This window comes from Oncorhynchus keta, chromosome 1 (assembly GCF_023373465.1).
Source record: "Oncorhynchus keta strain PuntledgeMale-10-30-2019 chromosome 1, Oket_V2, whole genome shotgun sequence".
Lineage (NCBI taxonomy): Eukaryota > Metazoa > Chordata > Actinopteri > Salmoniformes > Salmonidae > Oncorhynchus > Oncorhynchus keta.
The window spans coordinates 43885273-43910643 of NC_068421.1; the positions used below are offsets into that span (position 1 = coordinate 43885273).

The window sequence follows — 25371 nt, forward strand, 5'->3', positions numbered from 1 at the left end:
GCAACTCTCTCTATGGCTTCCATTGGTAGTGGTTTACCTCAATAGAAGCCTCCTTCTCCCTGATCTGTCTAAGCAACTCTTTAATTAGCCTTTCTCTTTCTTTCTCTGGGTCCACCCTCACCTTGTTGCCTTTCTCCTTCACCTCTCTATCCAGCTTCCATCGGTTGTGGTCTACCTTGTTACAAGTCTCAATCTCCTTTCTCATTCTCAGCAGCCCTTCATTGTCTTTCTTTCTCTCATTCCTCCCTCATCTTGTTGCCTTTCTCCATCTCCTCACTTTCAGTAAATGACCATGACAGATTTATGACTTCAGTTATCCTAAGGATAATTGCTATCAACTAGTAAATGTTAGTGAGTAAGCCTATTTTTTTTTTTTACTGATTTACTTAAGTCTGAAACTTTTTAACACATTAGGCAATTTTTTTCTGACCACAGTTGGCCAGATTTAGTCTCACCTCCGCGAATTCCGTCCAATTACAGAGTTAAAAAAGTAGTTTAGTGAATGGATGCGTTTTTTTCCGTTGTTTGTTCTGGTTGTTGTAACATTCTAGGGTTCTAATATTTAGCTAATTGTTGCATCATAATGAGCTTGTGATTGTGGTTTGTATTCTGGCCCAAAATCTCTGAATTCTAAAGATATTAGAACAATATTAAAAAATAATCTTAATGACCTAATACATAGAATTACACAATTCTAGCTCATGGATGAGGTATCAAATTAATAAATCATTAATTCCGAGGCAAAGAAATTAAGTTCAAAATAAAGATGACTTTGTAAGTAATTAAATGTCTCATATTTTTTTTATAACAAAAAAAATAGTAATGTAAAGGCTATATAGTACGGTATGGTTCGTCACTGGGTTTCTTGAAGGTGGTTAGAGAAAATTAGAGAAGAAAAATATTTTTGCCATATGCAAATTATGAAACATTTGAAAACCTAAAAATCACCTCGAATCACCTCGAAAAGCGGATAGTCTTTGAAACATGTAGTATTTCTGATATGTTATGACCTAGATATGACCTAGAGCAGTACATTTAAAAGTCTCGGGGACTGAGATCGAGAGAGAATGAAAGTGCGCGCGAGAGAGAGAGAGAGTGTAGGCAACGCGTGGGCGAAAGAGTGCGAGAGAGAGAGAGAGAGCAGAATGTGACACATGCACTGCCCACTCTTTATCACTAGCTGTCAGACAGATGCTTGCGACAGTCGGAGAGGTAGAGTTCCGGAGAAGGACAACGGGGACTATAGAACAGACTGATCAAAAGATATGGAGTGGCAGTCGATTTTTATCGCCAATTGAGACCCGTTTGGTAAGAGCTGAGCTTGTTTCGTTCCTATACACAGTGTTATTTATTACTCATGAATGCCAATATCGTTTGAACTGCTCTTGCGCAATGGATCCCTAAATAGCTGCGTGTTTTCTTTAAGAAAGAGAACCGTTTTATACCTTGGAGACTTTGGAAACTTTACAGAAGAGCAACAAGAGAAATGGAAACAATTTGGGGGAAATCCACTGAATCACAATGATTCAACAATGCCAAACCATTGGTCACAGACGTCAGTTCAATGTCTAGTTTTGAGTTGTCAACTAACGTGAATTCAACCTGAAATCAACAAAACATGTCACCATGTCATGTTGGATTTAGGTCAAAAGTTGGGTGAAAAAAATTGTTTTCGAGGTTAATTTAGGGACATCAAATTGACATTTTTGCTTGAAATGAGTGGAAAGAATGTTGATTCAACCGGATTTTGCCCAGTGGAATGGGTCTTAACACTTACCATAGCCTTTTCTGCTGCCAAAAAAGGGTGGCTTTGAGAGCTTGAGGGGGCCTACCACAACACTGACAGCCTGACACACAACACACACACACTGAACCTCGAGTCATGCTGTCGAACGAGAGCTGCGAGAACAGCACCCATATCCACACGGACGGGAACCCGGTGGTGAGCACGGTGATGTTCATCCTGGGGGTGATGGGGAACTTCATCGCCCTGGCCATCCTGGGGGTCCACCAGAAGGAGCGGCGCACCAAGTCCTCCGTCTTCTGCATCCTGGTGACGGGACTGGCCCTGACTGACCTGCTGGGAACCTGCTTCCTCAGCCCATTGGTGTTTGTGTGCTACGCCCGCCAGCGATCCCTGCTGGGGCTCACTGGGGACCAGGGACTCTGTGGCCTCTTCGCCTTTGCCATGACCTTCTTCGGCCTGGCCTCCATGCTCATCCTTTGTGCCATGGCCGTGGAGCGCTGCCTGGCCATCAGCCACCCCTACTTTTACTCCAAGTGCGTCCGACGCAGCTTCGCCAAGGTGGCCCTCCTGCTTATCTACGTCTTCACCTGCGCCTTCTGTGTTTTGCCATTCTTCGGCTACGGCCGCCACAAGCAGTACTGCCCGGGCACGTGGTGCTTCATCAAGATGGAGGCGGTGGGCGAGGGGGCGGACGAAGAGAGGAAGGTTCTGGCATTCTCGCTGTCCTACGCCTCGGTCATGGCGCTGCTGATTGTGGCGGTGTTTGTGTGCAACGGCTCGGTGATCGTCAGCCTGTGCCGGATGCACCGAAGCCAGATGACACGGCGTGGTTCGGTGGGGAATGGAGGGAGGAAGAGGAAGATGAGTCTGGGCTGGTTCGGACAGGGGGAGGAGGAGATGGACCACCTGATGCTGCTGGCCTCCATGACGGTCATCTTCGTTGTCTGCTCCTTGCCGCTCACTGTGAGTTGACCTCTGACCTCTCTCTCTCTGACCCATATCCCTGTGCGTTTGTTGTTGTGTGTGTTCGATTATGTGTGTGCATATACGTGTGGCCCCAAGCTATGACTGACACACGTTCTGTGACTTATCTGCAACTCAAACTCTGTGCGACTCACTGTATTTACTCACTTTTCCCTTTGGCCGAGTGACCTCTTTCTCCTTTGTGTCTCTTCAATTGTATTATCCTCTCGGTCTGGATCTCTTTGTATGTGATTCTGTCTGATACCTAAGTCATGACCCTACAGTACACTGTTATACTGTGGCTATTAGACATTCAAAACCACTTCGCTATGCTCCTGTTCTCTCTCTGTACACACATTCTGTGTAAACAATGGCATGCTGTGCCATCCCGCTCACTGTTAGATCGCTTTAGTGTCTTGATATTGAAGTGAAAATAAGAACCACAATGCTTTTGAGGAAGAATCCGATGTGGGAGAACTTTGTTCCAAGGATGAAACTGTTTAAAAAAAAACAAGCGGGCCTGTCTCTTCTCCTCTACTCCCAATGGGGCCGTTCCTTATGACATATCCAATGCCCAGAGGGGTTTGGTTGCGTGGTTGCGTAACCAGACCGTCATTTGGATTGTAAAATAAACCTGACCGTTGGTGTTTTGCTACTCTAATTGAGAGGTGTGTGCTAAACCTGCCAGCCCTGGAGGACTGGATCTGGCCCCTCCCTTCCCAGAGGGCTGTGGGGCGGGTCTCTGCTTGTGGGTGCTGTTCAGTGGGTTTGACACGGAGTTGGGGAGGCACCCTCCTGTCCCTGTCCCTTCTGGCTGTTACCACACACACAGACACAGACACACAGACAGACATATGGACATTTGTTGAAATACTGATATAGTGAGGGTTGAAACCAAAACAATCTATGTTTTGCTGAAAGTCACTGTTTGAGTGTAAAGATATAAGCCTGCTGTCCTTGATTGCATACTGAATAAGCTTGCCAGTTTCCTTTGATTTAAGTTCAATCATTGATTTGTGCTACTAAGTACAGTTGAGTAATGGCATTCCAGTTGCCAAAGTAGTTAAAGAGTAACTCCAAGGAATGAGGATAATTGACTAATGTCAACTGTTGCCCTTTTTCTTTGAGTCATTCCATACCAATCTTCTCCCTGAGGTCTCTCTGCTGCCTGTGGGTAATACTCCATGATGAGACAGACAGATGACAGAGTGGTTTTTAAGTAACTGTCTTGCTGCAGTCTGTCAGGAGATGTGGTTGATGCCTTGGGGGGGGGGGATATGCAGGCACGTCCTGACTCCTGAGTCACTTCTTGAACCAGACGGCATCCGCGGGGGTAGAATTTCCTCCAAACTCTAGCAATGATTTGGCATACTTGTCGAAATTCAAATCCAGCCAAATACTACTAAATGTGTAGATCGAGTCAGTTTGATTCACATGCTGATGGTAAGAAAGATTACCCTGCAGGTTTGGCCTGGACCTGTGATACCCGATACCCACTTTAGTTGTGCATTGGCAGTTTCTCTTTGTTTCTTTGTTTTTTGTTTCTCTTTGACAGTCATTCAATTAGACAAACAATTGTTAGATTGGTAAATTAGTCTAGCCCGCTATCTACACTTGTAGTAATCATGGCCAAATACCGACCAGGCATGCGGGGCACGTTAAGGATGTTAGTCTGCTGTTGAATTGAATAGCCTGTTATTAAGGAATCGCCCAACTGACTGACTCACACACCACCTCAAACATGCCACACTGTGTGTGTGTGTGTGTGTGTGTGTGTGTGTGTGTGTGTGTGTGTGTGTGTGTGTGTGTGTGTGTGTGTGTGTGTGTGTGTGTGTGTGTGTGTGTGTGTGTGTGTGTGTGTGTGTGTGTGTGTGTGTGTGACTATGAGTGGATTAGAGTGAGGCAATAGAGGAGTGTGTATGGGATGAGTTCAGTTCAGCACAGTTGCATGTCAATGCAGCACTCTCTCTCTCCTCCCAGCTAAGCCCTGCTGCTTTGCCTTACAGTCCCAGACCTGTAGTTGAGATGCGGATTTATAGAGTGTAAGATTGCTGGAACATGATGGACACCTGAGCAAGAGGAGATGCAGGATGGAGGAAGGAAACTACTCGCGTTTCTATGATTCCCTCTTTAATATGGTCGAGTGGCGGTGGGATAGAGAGTCTAGTTTATGTAATTCACTTACCCCTCCTGTCAATACTGAGCACACATACGTACAGTAGAGTCCACACATACTTAGACTCACAGGCACGCCGCCGTCTCTCTGTCCAATTCTTATTTAATGGAACGCAAAAACACGTTGCTGTAACACTGTACAGTCGAGCACAATGCCAGGCGCTGAAGAATAGATGCTTTTTCGTACAGCGGTCTGCTTTCAGTACCGCCACAAGCTCTTAGTGAGGCTTGGCTGGAACACGCGAAAGTGAGCGAGACGGAAAGAAGAGATGCATGTGGTGCATTTGGGCTGATAAGAGGAGGATGTGTTAGCTTTCAATCTGTCCACTCTGGAAGGAATGGATGGGGTGAGGGAGGGAGGGAGGGAGGGAGGGAGGGAGGGAGGGGAGATTGAAAACCAGAAAAAGAGGAGAAGAGATGAGTAACCAGCTGGACTGGTGCTGCTTGATGCAGTGTAGGTAGGTCATATTCATGGAAAAGGCTCCGTGAAGGCATAGATCAATTCTTCAAAGCATTCTGTCATTCTGTCACCAAAAATATTGAACGTTTACAGAAGTACCAAGTAAAGGCAGACCTACCGATTTAGTTAGTGTTTTTACTGAAAGCAATTTGGTTTATGATTTATTAAGTGATTTAAAATGTGTCATTCGGTTACCAAATCGGTAACAGAATGACCAGAACATCTGTAACAAAATGACTGCAAAACTGAATTGGCTACAATGGTAATTCATAGTAGTCACCAAGTCACAAGGTACAGTATAAATAAGTAGAGTATAGGACAGTACAGTAAAGCACACTAGAGTAGAGTACAGTATTATTTAGTGTACTGTACTCTACTTAACAATACAGTACTCTACACGGCTGTGTTGTGTTCTGCTGTGCTCTACTCTACTGTGCTACTCTGTGATGTCCAAACGTCTCGACTATAATCATAGACACGTCTATGATTGGTACAGATTTGGTCCATTCCTGACCAACCAAATTTGGTCTTGTTTGGGGGCGGAGCTCATTAGAATAATAGCCAATGTGTAGAATAATACCCAAGCATGAGGATATTACATTTTTCTACCTTCGTGTACCTATTCAGGATATCACCATGAAGAGAATGACATTCATAGTTATGCATTTCTGTATAGTACAGATCAGGGACCCATGGTGTCGTTCTGTTACCATCATTCTGTTATTGCAGAGTTGTTAAACTCATTCCATGGAGGGCCTAGTGTCTGCAGGTTTTTCCTTTCAAGACCTAGACAACCAGGTGAGGGGAGTTCTTTACTAGTTAGTGACCTTAATTCATCAATCAAGTACAGTCGTGGCCAAAAGTTTTGAGAATGACACAAATATTAATTTCCACAAAGTTTGCTGCTTCAGTGTCTTTAGATCTTTTTGTCAGATGTTACTATGGAATACTGAAGTATAATTACAAGCATTTCATATGTGTCAAAGGCTTTTATTGACAATTACATGAAGTTGATGCAAAGAGTCAACATTTGCAGTGTTGACCCTTCTTTTTCAAGTCCTCTGCAATCTGGCCTGGCATGCTGTCAATTCACTTCTTGGGGATTCATTTCATTTGCAAGGCAAAGAGGGACTTTGCAATTAATTGCAATTCATCTGATCACTCTTCATAACATTCTGGAGTATATGCCAATTGCCATCATACAAAATAAGGCAGCAGACTTTGTAAAAATGTATATTTGTGTCATTCTCAAAACATTTGGCCACGACTGTACAAGTGTGGTGCGGAAACCCGCAGACACTTGGTCCTCCTTGGAATGAGTTTAACAGGTTTTATCAGATGTTAAATCCACTTCACTTACCGTAGTTCATTAAATTAAAATAGACTTTTTCGAACTCAAGGTGTCCTATCATAGCGGACCCCTTCTTTCTGCAGACATCTTTGAATCTTAATTCGGAGTAAATATAGATATTTACAGAATTTCTGGAAAACGATGTCACGTCAAAAACTGAGGGAGATTTTAGTGTCATTCTGTAACCACACTTTACATCTGTACAGTTATGAGTGCAATTGTGGTTCGAATAAGATTGGTTCCCCAACACTAAATTTAATCCAGACAGAAAATGTGGTTGTTTCATTAACATCGCAGGCTCAGACCAACATTTGATGATGGAGTCTGTAGGTATTTATAACGTTTGCTTTGTGGTTTATTGAGGAGGCAATTTTTCAGGTGTGAAACGGTGAAAGGTACGACAATGTGTAACATAACAGGACTGCAGACATTGCACCAGCTGACAAAGTCCCCTTTTAGACTTCCTTTCATGTTTCAATCTGGAGCCTACTTCTCAAATCTGACTCAAGGTCAGTAGCTATGTGCAGTATTGTAATTTGTTGGTCCCTGCCAGACTGTATTTACCTAGGCCTCTTTGCGCTGCCCATATGTCCTTCAATTCCTTTTCACCCTGCTTTGATTTTACATCCTGCATGTGGTTGCCGAAAGCGTTTGTGACACGGGGCAGAATAGATTGGTATCGTTAAACAATCGCCCTTGACGCTCTGAGGGCTTATAGCGCGTCACTGTGGCTGATCTATCACACCGAGATGTGACTGTGTTTTGGGATGCGTTTGTGTATGTAATACATCTGTCTGTCTGATGTGTATAAGAGCGGAAGTCCTTTTTCTCTGGTGAACATTCGATGGTCTGATGCTTTTATCGATTTGATTGTAAATGTCATTGGTTATTTATAGTGCCTTGCAAAAGTATTCAGACCCTGTTAATTTCTTCACACTTTGTTGTGTTACAAAGTGGGATTCAAATAGATTTCATTGTCCTTTTGGTCAACAAAATACTCATGTTAAAGTGGAAGATTATTCCTATTTTTTTTTTTAAAGATGAATAGAAATGAAAATAAATCAAATATAGGTGTTGCATAAGTATTCAACCCCTTTGTTTAACCAAGCCTAAATTAGTTGAGGTGTAAAATTTGGCTTAACAAATCACATAAAAAGCTACATGGACATAATAGGGGCTGACATGGTTTTTAAATGCTATGTGGATTTTTTTTTTTTTAAGAAGTTCATACCAATAATATTTTTTCTCGTTGATTTTGAATTTTAAGACCACTTAAAAAAATACAAAATACAGGGAATGCCAAGAATCTGCAAAGCTGTCATGGAGACAAAGGGTGGCTACTTTGAAGAATCTCAGGTATATAATATATGTATTTATATTTAATATATTATCTCATAGTTTTGATGTCTTCACTATTATTCTACAATGTAGAAAATAGTACAAATAAAGAAAAACTGTATTTCCATCCATTTTTTCCCAACTGGTAGCAGGGGGACATTCAGACGAGTATTGTGAGGCCTGTGGGCATCCTAGAGCAAAACAACATATTAGTGTGTAGCCTAAAAGGTTCGGACACTACAGGTAGAAGCTGGGAGATTGGCTGTACCGACTTCAGACCAGTCCCATCTTTCCATACAGGGGTCATAATAGTTTGTAGGACAAAAAGTTTGGATGCTATGGGTGATTTTGTGAGAAGACCGATTTTTCGGGTGTCTCGTGGTCTGACAAACACCTCTCTAGCTCTGTCCCCTTTCAACGCAGATGTCTCGTGGTCTGACAAACACCTCTCTAGCTCTGTCCCCTTTCAACACAGATGTCTCGTGGTCTGACAAACACCTCTCTAGCTCTGTCCCCTTTCAACACAGATGTCTCGTGGTCTGACAAACACCGCTCTAGCTCTGTCCCCTTTCAACGCAGATGTCTCGTGGTCTGACAAACACCGCTCTAGCTCTGTCCCCTTTCAACGCAGGTGTCTCGTGGTCTGACAAACACCTCTCTAGCTCTGTCCCCTTTCAACGCAGATGTCTCATGGTCTGACAAACACCGCTCTAGCTCTGTCCCCTTTCAACACAGATGTCTCGTGGTCTGACAAACACCGCTCTAGCTCTGTCCCCTTTCAACGCAGATGTCTCGTGGTCTGACAAACACCGCTCTCGCTCTGTCCCCTTTCAACGCAGATGTCTCGTGGTCTGACAAACACCACTCTAGCTCTGTCCCCTTTCAACACAGATGTCTCGTGGTCTGACAAACACCGCTCTAGCTCTGTCCCCTTTCAACGCAGATGTCTCGTGGTCTGACAAACACCGCTCTAGCTCTGTCCCCTTTCAACGCAGATGTCTCGTGGTCTGACAAACACCGCTCTAGCTCTGTCCCCTTTCAACGCAGATGTCTCGTGATCTGACAAACACCGCTCTAGCTCTGTCCCCTTTCAACGCAGATGTCTCGTGGTCTGACAAACACCGCTCTAGCTCTGTCCCCTTTCAACGCAGATGTCTCGTGGTCTGACAAACACCGCTCTAGCTCTGTCCCCTTTCAACGCAGATGTCTCGTGGTCTGACAAACACCGCTCTAGCTCTGTCCCCTTTCAACGCAGATGTCTCGTGGTCTGACAAACACCGCTCTAGCTCTGTCCCCTTTCAACGCAGATGTCTCGTGGTCTGACAAACACCGCTCTAGCTCTGTCCCCTTTCAACGCAGATGTCTCGTGGTCTGACAAACACCGCTCTAGCTCTGTCCCCTTTCAACACAGATGTCTCGTGGTCTGTTAAACACCGCTCTAGCTCTGTCCCCTTTCAACGCAGATGTCTCGTGGTCTGACAAACACCGCTCTAGCTCTGTCCCATTTCAACGCAGATGTCTCGTGGTCTGACAAACACCGCTCTAGCTCTGTCCCCTTTCAACGCAGATGTCTCGTGGTCTGACAAACACCGCTCTAGCTCTGTCCCCTTTCAACGCAGATGTCTCGTGGTCTGACAAACACCGCTCTAGCTCTGTCCCCTTTCAACGCAGATGTCTCGTGGTCTGACAAACACCGCTCTAGCTCTGTCCCCTTTCAACGCAGATGTCTCGTGGTCTGACAAACACCGCTCTAGCTCTGTCCCCTTTCAACACAGATGTCTCGTGGTCTGACAAACACCGCTCTAGCTCTGTCCCCTTTCAACACAGATGTCTCGTGGTCTGACAAACACCGCTCTAGCTCTGTCCCCTTTCAACACAGATGTCTCGTGGTCTGACAAACACCGCTCTAGCTCTGTCCCCTTTCAACACAGATGTCTCGTGGTCTGACAAACACCGCTCTAGCTCTGTCCCCTTTCAACACAGATGTCTCCTGGTCTGACAAACACCGCTCTAGCTCTGTCCCCTTTCAACACAGATGTCTCGTGGTCTGACAAACACCGCTCTAGCTCTGTCCCCTTTCAACACAGATGTCTCGTGGTCTGACAAACACCGCTCTAGCTCTGTCCCCTTTCAACGCAGATGTCTCGTGGTCTGACAAACACCGCTCTAGCTCTGTCCCCTTTCAACGCAGATGTCTCGTGGTCTGACAAACACCGCTCTAGCTCTGTCCCCTTTCAACGCAGATGTCTCGTGGTCTGACAAACACCGCTCTAGCTCTGTCCCCTTTCAACACAGATGTCTCGTGGTCTCACAAACACCGCTCTAGCTCTGTCCCCTTTCAACACAGATGTCTCGTGGTCTGACAAACACCGCTCTAGCTCTGTCCCCTTTCAACACAGATGTCTCGTGGTCTGACAAACACCGCTCTAGCTCTGTCCCCTTTCAACACAGATGTCTCGTGGTCTGACAAACACCGCTCTAGCTCTGTCCCCTTTCAACACAGATGTCTCGTGGTCTGACAAACACCGCTCTAGCTCTGTCCCCTTTCAACACAGATGTCTCGTGGTCTGACAAACACCGCTCTAGCTCTGTCCCCTTTCAACACAGATGTCTCGTGGTCTGACAAACACCGCTCTAGCTCTGTCCCCTTTCAACACAGATGTCTCGTGGTCTGACAAACACCGCTCTAGCTCTGTCCCCTTTCAACGCAGATGTCTCGTGGTCTGACAAACACCGCTCTAGCTCTGTCCCCTTTCAACGCAGATGTCTCGTGATCTGACAAACACCGCTCTAGCTCTGTCCCCTTTCAACGCAGATGTCTCGTGGTCTGACAAACACCGCTCTAGCTCTGTCCCCTTTCAACACAGATGTCTCGTGGTCTGACAAACACCGTTCTAGCTCTGTCCCCTTTCAACACAGATGTCTCGTGGTCTGACAAACACCGCTCTAGCTCTGTCCCCTTTCAACTCAGATGTCTCGTGGTCTGACAAACATCGTTCTAGCTCTGTCCCCTTTCAACACAGATGCGGAAGTGCGACATCGGCGGATGCGGTGGATTGAGACGCATCCAATGCAAAAAACTAAATGCAAAAATGCAAAAAAAAAACATCTGTAGCTTGCAGTGCATTCGGAAAGTATTCAGACCCCTTCCCTTTTCCACATTTTGTTATGTTACAGCCGTATTCTAAAATGGATTAAATTGTTTTTTCCCCTTAATCAAGTATTCAGATACTTTACGAAGTACTTTGTTGGCAGCAATTACAGCCTTCAGTCTTTTAGTTTTGACGCTACAAGCTTGGTGCACCTGTATTTGGGGAGTTTCTCCCATTCTTCCCTGCAGATCCTCTCAAGCTTTGTCAGGGTGGATGGGGAGCGTCGCTTCCACAGCTATTTTCTGGTCTCTCCAGAGATGTTAGATCGGGTTCAAGTCCAGGCTTGGGCTGAGCCACTCAAGGACATTCAGAGGCTTGTCCCGAAGCCCCTCCTACGTTATCTTGGCTGTGTGCTTAGGGTCATTGTCCTGTTGGAAGGAGACCTTTTGCCCCAGTCCGAGGTCTTGAGCGCTCTGGAGAAAACTCCTTCTATTTAAGAATGATCGAGGCCACTGTGTTCAATGTGACAGAAATGTTTTGGTACACTTCCCCAGAAGTGTGCCCCGATACAATCCTGTCTCGGAGCTCTACGGACAATTCCTTCCACCTCATGGCTTGGTTTTTGCTCTGTCAACAGCACTGTCAACCTTATATAGACAGGTGTGTGCCTTTTCCAAATCATGTCCAATCAATTGAATTTACCACAGGTGGACTCCAATCAAGTTGTAGAAACACCTCAAGGATGATCAATGGAAACAGGATGCACCTGAGCTCAATTTCGAGTCTAATAGCAAAAGGGTCTGAATACTTATGAGAACAAGATATTTCTGTTTACTATTTTTAATACTTTTGCAAGTTACAGGTCAGCAAGACCTGTGATGAGCCATGTTAAATGCCCTCATGTTCATATCATCTCAGACATCAATTTATTTCAAGACCATCCATAGGGTAGTAACTGCCAGTGAAACTGAATAGCATGCACTCAGAAATGTTATTATCCTGCTGGAGGTGTTAAAGCACAAAGGGGACATATTTAAATATATATATATATATATTTAACCTTTATTTAACTAGCCAAGTCAGTTAAGAACAAATTCTTATTTGCAATGACAGCCTACCTGATACCATATGTTGAGGTCTTGTGAAGGCTGGCTGAATTCTGGCAAAGAGTATGTCCGTTTATCTCAGCATGTCTACGGATTCTGCCTTCTCCCCGTTTTCATTTGCTTTGAAATGTTGATACTGGAGACTGTTATCAGAAGAAACGGTGTAACCAAGCATTTACAGTGGCTAATAAATGCATTGCCATTCTTTGGAAGGTTGGTTATCCTCCCATAATTTATGGATGAAATGTCAAGTTTATGTACAGTACCACTAGATTTGCTTTGAGATTGAGGGTATACTGTGCAACTGTCATAAGGTCTGGAAGCCTTATGTGGAATACCGACAAAAGGAGTTTGCATTGAAAACATGTCCACGTGGGAGATTTAGGCAATCCTTAGCTGCTGGGCTGCTCATTCCTGGTTCTGGGAGTCTGCTGTACTGTTGACAGTCTGAAACACCTGAAACCCAATAATGAATGTTTCACTAAGATCCTAAAGCTGAGTGGGGTGTGTTGGGTTGGGGCGCTGCAGGGCTGTGGACCCATAGGGGCAGGACGAGGTGACCCAGCTATATTTGTGCAAGTAAAAAGAGCTCTACAGTACTATGATGCCTATGATATGAATTATATGGAGGGTGAAATGGTTTTGTGTGTTAATGTGTGGGTGTATGTGTAGGTGTATGTGTAGGTGTATTTGTATGTTCATCTTTTGTGCAAACCTTTCCCTTGAGGCATAAAAAACAATTGGCTGGGCATACTGAAATTTGATATAGAGCAGGTATTCTCAAACTTACACCTGTCGGGGTACCCCAAATAAAAATGTGAATCACATTTAAAAAAATATATCTAAATATATTTTTTAAATAATTAATAATTCTTCACATTTTCAAACAGTCCATTTATATTTTCCAACAGTTCTGGAGAACTTATTTGTAGCTTTTAATCTTTTTAAATTTGTTCTAGCTAGCTATTTTGTAGGTAGCTATCAAGTAAACCCCAGATCGCCTGAGTAGCCTCGTTTCACTGCCAAAAATCAAATTAAACCATCAGTGTTCAGCAAAATAACAACACAATATCAAATACAGGTAGCCAATTATCGCAGAATTCCACTAACTGTCCGTATGTAACCAAACGTAACTGCTTGATGGCGCAAAAGCCATGACAGGGAGACATAGTGGGTGGTCCTATGCAAGCAGTTGCTTTGTACACTGCAGCATCCACCGAGAGGCTCTTGCTGCCAAGGGTATGCCTGAAAGCTTAAAGACATTTTGGACACCACGGTGAAAATGGTTAACTTTGTTAAAGCATGGCCCCTGAACTCTCGTGTATTTTCTGCACTATGCAATGAAATGGGCAGCGACCATATAACGCTTTTGTACGCTGGTTATCAAGGGGCAAAGTATTAACACGTTTTTTTATATAGAGATGAGCTTAAAGTTTTCTTTTACTGATCATCATTTTCACTTGTCTGACCGCTTGCATGATGTGAGTTTCTCACAGGACTGGCCTATCTGGGTGATGTTTTTTCTCACCTGAATGATCTGAATCTAGGATTACAGGGACTCTCCACAACTATATTCAATGTGGGTTGACAAAATTAAGGCTATGGGAAGTTTGAGCTCTTCTCCGTCTGTATTAACAAGGACAACACACAGGTTTTTTTTGGCAAATGAACTGAAGCTTAATGTAATAATGTAAAATGTGATGAAGCACCTGAGTGACTTAGGTGCAAAGTTACAGAGGTACTTTCCCGAAAAGGATGACACAAACAACTGGATTCGTTATCCCTTTCATGCCCTGCCTCCAGTCCACTGACCGATATCTGAACAAGAGAGCCTCATCGAAATTGCAACAAGCGGTTCTGTGAAAATTTGAATTTATTCAGAGGCCACTGCCAGATTTCTGGATTGGGCTGCGCTCAGAGTATTCTGCCTTGGCCAATCACGCTGTTAAGACACTGATACCCTTTGCAACCACGTACCTATGTGAGAGTGGATCCTCGGCCTTAGCATTTAAACTAAATAGAGGCACAGACTGTGTGTGGAAAATTATTTAATAAGACTGAGACTCTCCAATCAACATTGCAGAGTTACAGTGGGGCAAAAAGTATTTAGTCAGCCACCAATTGTGCAAGTTCTCCCACTTAAAAAGATGAGAGAGGCCTGTAATTTTCATCATTACCACTTCAACTATGACTGACAAAATGAGAAAAAGATCCAGAAAATCACATTGTAGGATTTTTATGAATTTATTTGCAAATTATGCTGGAAAATATGTATTTGGTCAATAACAAAAGTTTCTCAATACCTTTTTATATACCCTTTGTTGGCAATGACAGAGGTCAAACGTTTTCTGTAAGTCTTCACAAGGTTTTCACACACTGTTGCTGGTATTTTGGCCCATTCCTCCATGCAGATCTGGAGGTTGAATGTTTGAAGGGTTACGGGACTATAAAAAGTTTGGGAACCACTGGTGTAAAGCACAGTGGTAATAGATTGGGTAATCAACAAACTTTTGGCTGTCTTGAGTGGGTGAAAATAGGTTCCAATCAAAGTATCAACCAAATTGTGTCGAATTGTGATGAGTGTAATTCACCCAGATGAAAAAGATACTATAGTATACTATGGTAGAAATACTATAGTATTCACTGGAGTGTTTTTGCGGATTTTACTGTAGTATTCAGTGTAGTGTTTTGAAAAGTTAAGTCTGCAAATGACATAACTGTAGTGTACTGTAGTATTTACAGTTTACTATAGTATAAATACTTACTGTAGAATTTTTGCAAATTGTAGTATGCTGCAGTATTTACTGTATTGTTTTTGAGGAGTGTAGCAACATTTCCATAACCTGTAGGACTGAGGTCTGCATGGATAGGTCAGAGCGTCTGCTCTTTTCTACAAGCTAAGACAACCTCTTATCCCTCTGTCAGTGTGATAAGAGGTTAAGAATGCAAGTTGATCATAACAAACCACATTTAAGGGAGAAAGATGTGGGAGTGCAGCCGTGCATGGTCCATTGTTTTGGTCTGTGTGCTATTGCTCAAGGGCACAATAACAGATTTTTCACCTAGTCGGCTTGGGGACCTTTCGGGTTACTGGCCCAATGCTGTTAACCACTAGGCTACCTGCTTCCCCTGCTTGCATACCTTATCCTGCTGTTGTCACAGTTCCGCATATCTAGTTTGGAGTCTTCCGGAGAGTAGATGTGCTCTGTGAAAGAGATAACAAACCCACTTCCAAGACCTCTCCTCCTGTTATTTCCTTACTATATATGGTTAACACATGCCCACTCATCTGACAGGGCCAGACTAATAGCCTGCCTGTAGCGTACCTTTCACCTCATTGACCATCACCCCTATCCGTCCCCCGTACGTCCCCTAATCGCCCTCTAGGGAACTACCCACATGGAAAAAATACTATAGAATACTACAGTACTTACTATAGAATTCTATAGTAAACTGCAGTATACTGTAGAATACCAAACGACACTGTAGTATCCCTCGATCATGTGTACTTACTATAGAATGTTGTAGTATACTGTAGAGTACTACAGTAAATACTACAGTGTTATCTGGAGACAAAAACAACTACTAGTAAATACTACAGTAATGTCTGAAAAAAATACTACAGACCCCAAAAATACTACACTTTTTAAAATGATAGTAAATACTACAGTATATAGACTATAAATACTACCTCCACCATATCCCAGTTTGTGACACCATAAGTAGGAAACCTACATGCCAAGTGTAGGCCATATTGATTTCCCTACAGGTTATTGAGAATGTGGTCTTTTACTATTTCTCCAGTAGGTTTCCTGAAGGAGAAAGCCTCCACTTCTGTGTCAAAAATGTTTAAAAAAAGACTATAGTATATACTACGATCTGCAAAAACACAATTAATTACTATAGTATAAACTACAGTTTTCTTTTACTACAGTATTTATACTATAGTTAACTATAAATACAGTATACTATCATCTACAAAGACACTACATTAATTACTACAGTTTTCTTTTACTACAGTATTTATACTAGAGTTAACTGTATATTTTTTAATATTTTTTATTTAAACAGGCAAGTCATTTTAAGAACAACTTCTTATTTACAACGACGGCCTTGGAACAGTGGGTTTAACTGCCTTGTTCAGGGGCAGAACGCTCTTGTCGGCTCAGGGATTCGATTTAGCAGCCTTTTGTTTACTGGCCCAACGCTCTAACCACTAGGCTTCCTGCCCACCCTAAATATACTACAGTCAATACCACAGTAAAGTCAGCAAAAACACCACAGTTAATACTATAGTATGTATACCATGGTATATTATGTTTTTTTTCCTACTCGTGCAGGTGAAGCATCAGCACTTTAGGTTACTCATCAATAAAGAGAGCAATAGAGGGCGGGGTTGAAATGAGGAAAGAGGGACATGGGATCAGAACACTTTAGTGTACAGTAAGCACAAAAGTGTTGAAATGTTCACATTGGCGCCTACATACGCAAAACCACGATCAACATCGGTCCAAACCACGATTTTAAGGCCCAGCCAAAAGATGCTTTGGTTGAATGACTCAGGTTCTAGATTGACGTTTCGTACTGTGCCTTGCTCAGCAGTACAATATTGACCTGTTCTTCTGCAATTATTGTGTCTGTGACCTCCGTAACGTTCAAAGGATCGTTTGTTCATGGCTTTTGCAATGTTCCAATGAATGTTCCGTTGCCTATATGTTGTACAGACGTTGAGGCTTAACGTGCCTTGGTCGTGGATGCCAGCCTGAGAAATGTCCTTCTCCTTCAGTCTGGAAATTCCAACGTAATCGCATGAACTGAGCAGATCCCGACTGTGGGATCTGTCACGCCTGCTCCCGCTCCCCCTCCCTGGCGCTCGAGGGCGCCAAGCTACCCGTCTTTACACGCACCTGGCACCATCATTACGTTTGTTGGATACACCTGGACTCCTTCACGTGGCTGATTGCCCCTGTATATATCTGTCTGTTCCTCGGTGGTGTTCTCTGTGTCCGCGTTAAATGCTTGTCATGTGTTCCCGTCCAGACGCTGTTCCTGTTCCGTTTCATGTCCGTCGGCTATTAAACCTTCCCTCCCTGTACCTGCTCCTCATCTCCTGCGTCGATCCTTTTCAGGATCTGAGTGGGAAAGAAGACAGAATCCCAGTGTGACGCCGAGGCTACTTTGAGCAAAGATTAGCTTGTAAGGTAAGGAGAGCTGTTTGCTGTTCTCTGGTAATGTGATGCCAACTTGGCCTTTAGAAAAGGCATTCGCCGGCTCAATAATAGCTAGTGTTGCATGTGTGGGGAGACGTCATCCAATCATCGATCCGTATGAAAGTTCAGGCCTTTACTGGATGGAGAGAATCCTGTAACGGGGAGGGTGAGTGAAACACTTAGACAAGCCAGAGCCTCCATTTAGTCCCAGGTGCTCTAGGCAGGGTTTAAAGAAATCGAGATCCCTATTGTCAGGCTCATCCAGGTCGCTGGTGGAAAGGTCACCGCTGTGTCGTGATAAAAAGCTAGCCAGCAGGCTCTCTGTGTATGTCTCCACCCTCTAGATCCAGTAGTAATTGCTGTGTCCACAGGCTCCCAGGCACAGCTTTAAATGCTGTTACGTTACGTCTCAGTGAAAGACAATGTTCTGTTTAGTCTAAATAACTAATTGCTAACCGACAACTGGTTCAGATGGGTTTGGCAGTGCACAGACTCGGCCACCACAGACGGGGTGACGTTTGGTGCGTCACACTTTCCACCTGCCCCTGTACCCACACATCCGACGTGTGGCACAGAGAGGGGTTAACGTAAACGCATCACAGGAGCAGAAAGGATATATCCTGCAGGGTAAATGTCCACGCGCCCACCCTTTTCTCGTTGGCATCAAGACTGATGATTGGCAGTGGTGAGCTGTTGCGGGGAGATCTTGAACAGATATGGCACAGAGAGAAAAAGAGGGGAACTGAGGTATGGGAAGGGAGAAGAAGAGAGAGAGAGAGAGAGACTATTATTGCTATTGAGAAAGGCCACCGTAGGCAGACCTGGCTCTCAAGAGTAGACAGGCTATGTGCACACTGCCCACAGAATGAGGTGTAAAACTGAACTGCACTTCCTAACCTCCTGTCAAATGGACGACAATATTAGAGACACATATTTCCCTCAGATTACACAGATCCACCAGAGAATTTGAAAACGAAGCCAATTTTGATAAACGTCACCATGAGCCATCGCCTCATAGTAGCCGGCAACATGATGCCACCCTGTTAGTCCTTAATGACCTCTGGCAGCCCGGCTTCTTCGCTAAGAGGTGGAGCAATCGGCTGAAGTCCTGCATATGCTGATCAATGGATGGCTCGGGACTCGTTTGTTAGTTTACTTCCAAACAGGAGGTCCTGACCATCTGGTGGTGTGTTTTGGGGTAGAGATTGATCTGTTGGTCTGGTGAACGATGGGAGTGGTAGATACATTGCTGTTTTTACAGAGGTTGTGGTGGGCAGTAATATTTGATATGCGAATATACAGTATATTGTACATACATTACATGCGACTCGTAATAAGACCTAGCGGTTGGCCTATTAAAATGCTTATATGACTCCATAAAGATAATTAGGCAATAAATAAATGTCTGACAATGGAATTCTAAATACAAGTGTATTTAATTACTCCGTAAAAATGAATGGATTCACATAAGAGAGAGAGAGAGAGAGAGAGAGAGAGAGAGAGAGAGAGAGAGAGAGAGAGAGACCACCACAGCAGTTCAGGAACAAAAAAGGGCTAGAACAATGAAGCTAAGACCCTTAAGTGTGCATGTACAAAAGAGACCACCACAGCAGTTCAGGAACAAAAAGGGCTAGAACAATGAAGCTAAGACCCTTAAGTGTGCATGTACAAAATGTCTCTCTCGCTCTCTGTGTCTGTCTGTCTCTTTCTCTCTGTCTGTCTCTGTCTCTCTGTCTCTCTCTCTCTCTCTGTGTCTCTGTCTGTGTCTGTCTCTCTCTCTCTCTGTGTGTGTGTCTCTCTCTCTCTGTGTGTGTCTCTCTCTCTCTCTGTGTGTGTCTCTCTCTCTGTCTCTCTCTCTGTGTGTCTCTCTCTGTCTCTTTCTCTCTGTCTGTCTGTCTGTCTGTCTGTCTGTCTGTCTGTCTGTCTGTCTGTCTGTCTGTCTGTCTGTCTGTCTGTCTGTCTCTGTCTCTGTCTCTGTCTCTGTCTCTGTCTCTGTCTCTGTCTCTGTCTGCATGGGAAACATATGTTAACATTGCCAAAGCAAGTGAAGTAGATCATAAACAAAAGTTAAATAAACATTACACACACAGAAGTCCCGAAAGTATACATACAGTGTTGTAACGATGTGCAAAAAGTACAAAAGGGAAAATAAATAAACATAAATATGGGTTGTATTTACAATGGTGTTTGTTCTTCACTGGTTGTCCTTTTCTTGTGGCAACAGATCACAAATCATGCCTCTGTGATGGCACACTGTGGCACACTTCCTTAAGTTTGGATCAGTCACAGGCGTCAGGTATTCTGTCACTGTGTACTCTCTGTTTAGGGCCAAATAGCATTCTAGTTTGCGCTGTATTTTTGTTAATTGACAGATTAGAAATAATAATATTTTTTTCTCATGATTTGGTTGGGTCTAATTGTGTTGCTGTCCTGGGGCTCTGTGGGGTCTGTTTGTATTTGTGAACAGAGCCCCAGGACCAGCTTGCTTAGGGGACTCTTCTCCAGGTTAATCTCTCTGTAGGTGATGGCTTTGTTATGGACGGTTTGGGAATCGATTCCTTTTAGGTGGTTGTAGAATTTTACACCTCTTATCTGGATTTTGATAATTAGCGGGTATCGGCCTAATTCTGCTCTGCGTGCATCTTTCTCTCTCACTCTCTCTGTGCCATATATGTTCAGGATCTTCCTACACCTTCTCACCACTGCCAATCATTATCTTGATGCCAACGACAATGGGAGGGTGGGCGGATATTTGTTTTCCATTAGCCTCTACCTGTGTGTGTGTGTGTGTGTGTGTGTGTGTGTGTGTGTGTGTGTGTGTGTGTGTGTGTGTGTGTGTGTGTGTGTGTGTGTGTGTGTGTGTGTGTGTGTGTGTGTGTGTGTGTGTGTGTGTGTGTACACAGTCAGGTCCCAAATGATTGGCATCCATGATAAAAGACTGCATGAAATGTATAATGCTATAATGTATACCCATGTTTTTTTTTTGTACTAATACAATTGCTCTGAAAAAGAGATTTTGATTAACAAGTCATACAAAAAAACATGTAAAAATGATAGCTGTCAAAATGATTGCCACCACTGTTTTCAATACTCTGGCAGCCTCGCCTTGTAAGGATAAGACCTATTGGAAAACGCATTGGGAGGGACCTTAGAACGGAGTTCTCAAACGTTTTGGGTCCGGGGACGCCTATTGTGATAGTACATTCAGCAGCGACCCCCCTCATGATCAGAACACCACTCGAGTGAGTTCAAAAAAGCATATAAGGAGTTTTACTATTACTTTGGCAGTACATGGCTGGATGAACCACGTCTCAGGCCCTGGGAAGAAAATGTTGTCTGCAGTTTTCAAGCTAATTTTCCTGATATCCTACACATTTTGTCATGGGGCAGAGAGAGGGAGAAAAACATATGTTTTTAAAGCTTAAATTACAGTGCATTTATGTAAAAAACAAGGGAATTTTAAGGAAATTCAAGAAGTATTGAATTGAAAAACGTATCATTGGCGGTCTACTGTGGATACCAATATCCCGGTGAGCCTCCAAGGCCATTGTTGCCCAGGGTTAAGAACATACATTGTAGATTGAAGGAGATACAGTGCCTTCAGATAGTATTCACACCCCCATTTTCCCCCCACATTTGGTTGTGTTACGGGGTTAAATGGGGTTAAATAGAGATGTGTCGTCACTGGCCTACATAAAGTCCAAGTGGAATTATGCAATTTAAAATGAAATACTGAAATGTCTTGAGTCAATAAGTAGTCAACCCCTTTCGTTATGGCAAGTCTAAATAAGTTGAGGAGTAGAAACGTGCTTAATTAACAAGTCACATAATGAGTTGCATGGACAAATTGCTTTGCCACGTTCTTTTAATGTATTACCACCGAGTTTCTAAACCCGGAGGAGGCACGATGTCGTGAGACGTCCGGAAACACTTCTGAAACAGACCAAACAGACCAGGCCTGGGGGTTTCGGGGTTTGAGAAGTCAATGAGAGAAGTGAACATTTCCTCCTTTAGTCGTTCATTATCTCCAACACAACCTACATTCGGGGGCCCAATGTCTTAAGTGATTGAACATGTTAAGTGATTGAACATTACTCTAACCGTGTGATAGTGACAAACTGACACGTTTTCCTTTCGTTGTTGTTGTTGTTGTTGTCAAAAACAACTTTATATCAAAGGAGTGACTTTTGATTTGACAGCCTGCACATGTGCAGTTCAGCTCTACACTCTGAGAACAAAAGGTGTTATCTAGAACCAAAAGGTTATTCAGCTGTCCCCATAGGAGAACCCTTTGAATAACTCTTTTGATTCCAGGTAGAACCCTTTCTGTTCCAGGTAGAACCCTTTTGGGTTCCGTTTAGAACCCTCTCCACAGTGGGTTCTACCTGCAATCCAAAATATTTCTACCTGGAACCAAAAAGCGTTCTACCTGGAACCAAAAAAGGATTATCCTATGGGAATGGCCGAAGAACTCTTTTGGAACCCTTTTTTTCTAAGAGTGTAGATGACTGTTAAACTCAATAACATGTTGCTACTCATGATCTTAGCTAGCCGACATCGCCCGCAAGTCTGATCGGGGATTTCTATTGGAGAAGCAGTTTTATCTTCAATACCAAAGTTCAAACTTGTACTTTGGTATTACTTTATTGCCTTGTTGCAAACAGGATGCATGGAATAACTAACTCTGTCAGTTAGGTTTGTATTGTGGAGTAACTACCACGTTGTTGATCCATCCTCAATTCTCTCCTATCACAGCCATTCAACTCTGTAACTGTTTTAAAGTCACCATTGGCCTCATGTTGAAATCCATGAGCTTCCTTTCCAGCAACTGAGCTAGGAAGGACGCCTGTATCTTTGTAGTGACTGGGTGTATTGATACTCGCTACTCAAGCTAAAGCTCTTCAGAGACCCATCCCTGCTGTGTGTGACGCAAGACCAGGTCTGTGTTGCAGGCTGGTGTATTTGTTATGGATCCCCATTAGCTGCTGCCTTGGCATCAGCTACTATTCCTGGGGTCTGGCAAAATTAAGGCAGTTATACAATTGTAAAAACATTAGAATACATTCATTACAGAATCCACAACACACTTAAGTGCGTGCCCTCAGGCCCATATTCCACTACCATACATCTACAATGCAAAATCCATGTGTATGTGTGTGTATAGTGCGTATGTTATCATGCGTTTGTATGCGTGTCTGTGTCTGTGTCTGTTTGTGTTACTTCACAGTCCCCGCTGTTCCATAAGGTGTTTTTTACCTCCTTTTTAAATCTGATTCTACTGCTTGCATTGGTTACCTGATGTGGAATAGAGTTACATGTAGTCATGGCTCTATGTAGTACTGTGCACCTCCCATAGTCTGTTCTGGACTTGGGGATTGTGAAGAGACCTATGGTGGCATGTCTTGTTGGGTATGCATGTGTGTCAAAGCTGTGTGATAGTATTTTAAACAGACAGCTCGGTACCTTCAGCTTGTCAACACCTCTGACTTCCTCATTACCTATTTTTGTAAATCTCTCTTTCCACTTTGAGCCAGGAGAGATTGACCTGCATTTCATCAATGCTAGCTCTCCATGTACTTTTAAGGGCCAGCTGTGCTGCCCTGTTCTGAGCCAACTGCAATTTTCCCAAGTCCCTCTTTGTGGCACTTGACCACACGACTGAACAGTAGTCCAGGTGCGACACAACCAGGGCCTGTAGGATCTGCCTTTTTGATAGTGTTGTTAAAAAGTCAGAGCAGCGCTTTATTATAGACATCTTAGCTAATGTTGTATCAATATGTTTTGACCAGGACAGTTTACAATCCAAGGTTACTCCAAGCAGTTTTGTCACCTCAGCTTGCTCAATTTCCACATTTATTCATTACGAGATGTAGTTGAGATTAGTTTAGTGAATGATTTGTCCCAAATACAATTCTTTTAGTTTCGGAAATATTTAGGACAAACTTATTTTTTCGTACCCATTCCGAAACTAACTGCAGCTTTTGTTAAGTGTTGCAGTTATTTCAGTCGCTGTAGTAGCTGACGTGTATAGTGTTGAGTCATCCGCATACATAGACACACTGGCCTTATTCAAAGCCAGTGGCATGTTGTTAGTAAAGATTGAAAAAAGCAAGGGGCCTAAAGAGCTACCCTGGGGAATTCCTGCTTCTCCCTGGATTATGTTTGAAAGGCTTACATTAAAGAACACCCACTGTGTTCTGTTAGACAAGTAACTCTTTATCCACATTATAGCAGGGGGTGTAAAGTCATAACACAAACGTTTTTCCAGCAGCAGAATATGATCGATAATGTCAAAAGCTGCACTGAAGTCTAACAAGACACCCCCCACAATAATTTTATCAGCAATTTCTCTCAGCCAGTAATTTGTGTATGTGACGTGCTTGTTGAATGTCCTTCCCTATATGCGTGCTGAAAGTCTGTTGTCAATTTGTTTACTGTGAAATAGCATTGTATCTGGTCAAACACACATTTTTCCAGAAGTTTACGAAGGGTTGGTAACAGGCTGATTGGTCGGCTATTTGAGCCAGGGCTTTATTATTATTGGATAGCGGAATGCCTTTAGCTTCCTTCCAGGCCCGAGGGCACACACTTTCTAGTAGGCTTAAATTGAAGATGTGGCAAATAGGAGTGGCAATATTGTTCGCTATTATCCTCAGTAAATTTCCATCCAGGTTGTCAGACCCCGGTGACTTATATTTTATTCACCTCTTCTACACTGACTTTATGGAATTTAAAAGTACAATTATTTTCTTTCAGAATTTGGTCAGATATACATGGATATGTAGTGTCAGCGTCCCTAAGTTTGTTTATCTTGCCAATGAAAAAGTCATTAAAGTATTTGACAATTCTAGACGGTTGGTACACAGTGGGTTTTGTGATAAATGAGCCAACTGATTCAATGAATGATCGAGCCGCGTTGGCTTTTTTCCCCAAAAAATTTTTATTTAAGGTGCTCCAAAGCGTTTTACTCTCATTCTTTATATCGTTTATCTTTGCTTCATAGCATAGTTTATTTTTTATTTAGCTTAGCCACATGATTTCTTAATTTGCAGTACGTTTGCCAATCAGTTGGGCTGCCAGACTTATTTGCCATACCTTTTGCCTCATCCCTCTCAACCATACAATTTTTCAATTCCTCATCAATCCAAGGGGATTTTACAGTCATTTTCGTAATGAGTACATGCTTATTAGTAACTGGAATAAGCAATTTCATAAATGTGTCAAGTGCAGGGTCTGGTTGCTCCTCATTACACACCACAGACCAGCAAATACTCTTTACATCATCAACATATGAATCACAAAAAAAACGTATCGTATGACCTCTTATACACTATATTGGGCCCAGCCTTTGGAACTTTGGTTTTCTTAGATATGGCTATTATATTGTGATCACTACATCCTATGGATTTGGATACTTTTTTAAAGCTAATTTCTGCAGCATTAGTAAAGATGTGATCAATACACGTTGATGATTTCATTAGACCACCAAGTGCTAACTGTGCTGTTTGTAACTACCCTGGTAGGTTGACTGATAACCTGATCCAGGTTGTAGGCACTGGTTAGAGTTTGACGTTTTTTCTTGAGTGGGCAGCTTGATGAGAGCCAGTCAATGTTTAAATCACCCAGAAAATATACTTCTCTGTTAATATCACATACATTATCATGCATTTCACACATATTATCCAGATACTGACTGTTAGCACTTGGTGGTCCATAGCAGCTTCCCACAACAATGGGCTTTAGGTGAGGCAGATGAACCTGTAGCCATATTACTTCAACAGTATTTAACATTAGATCGTCTCTAAGCTTTACAGGAATGTGGTTCTTTATGTAGACCACAACACAGCCCCTGTTGGCATTTCTGTCTTTTTGGTTGATGTTATAACCATGTATTGCTACCACTGTATCATCAACTGTGTTCTCTAACTG

General features: G+C 43.2%; 1 protein-coding gene across 7 annotated transcripts in view; it reads left to right on the top strand.

Moving 5' to 3' along the window:
• The first annotated feature begins 1102 nt into the window (after positions 1-1102).
• LOC118385945 (prostacyclin receptor-like) overlaps positions 1103-25371 on the top strand; it is a 121007-nt gene continuing 96738 nt past the window's right edge. For 6 of the 7 annotated variants that reach the window (XR_004826128.2, XR_004826130.2, XR_004826131.2 and 3 more), the window contains exon 1: positions 1103-2710. Coding sequence is in view for 1 of the 7 variants with exons in the window: in XM_035773214.2 (XP_035629107.1) it covers positions 1883-2710 (828 nt within the window). In the remaining 6 variants the exon portion in view is untranslated. The remainder of the gene's footprint in view (positions 2711-25371) is intronic. The other variant, XM_035773214.2, reaches the window with a different exon arrangement.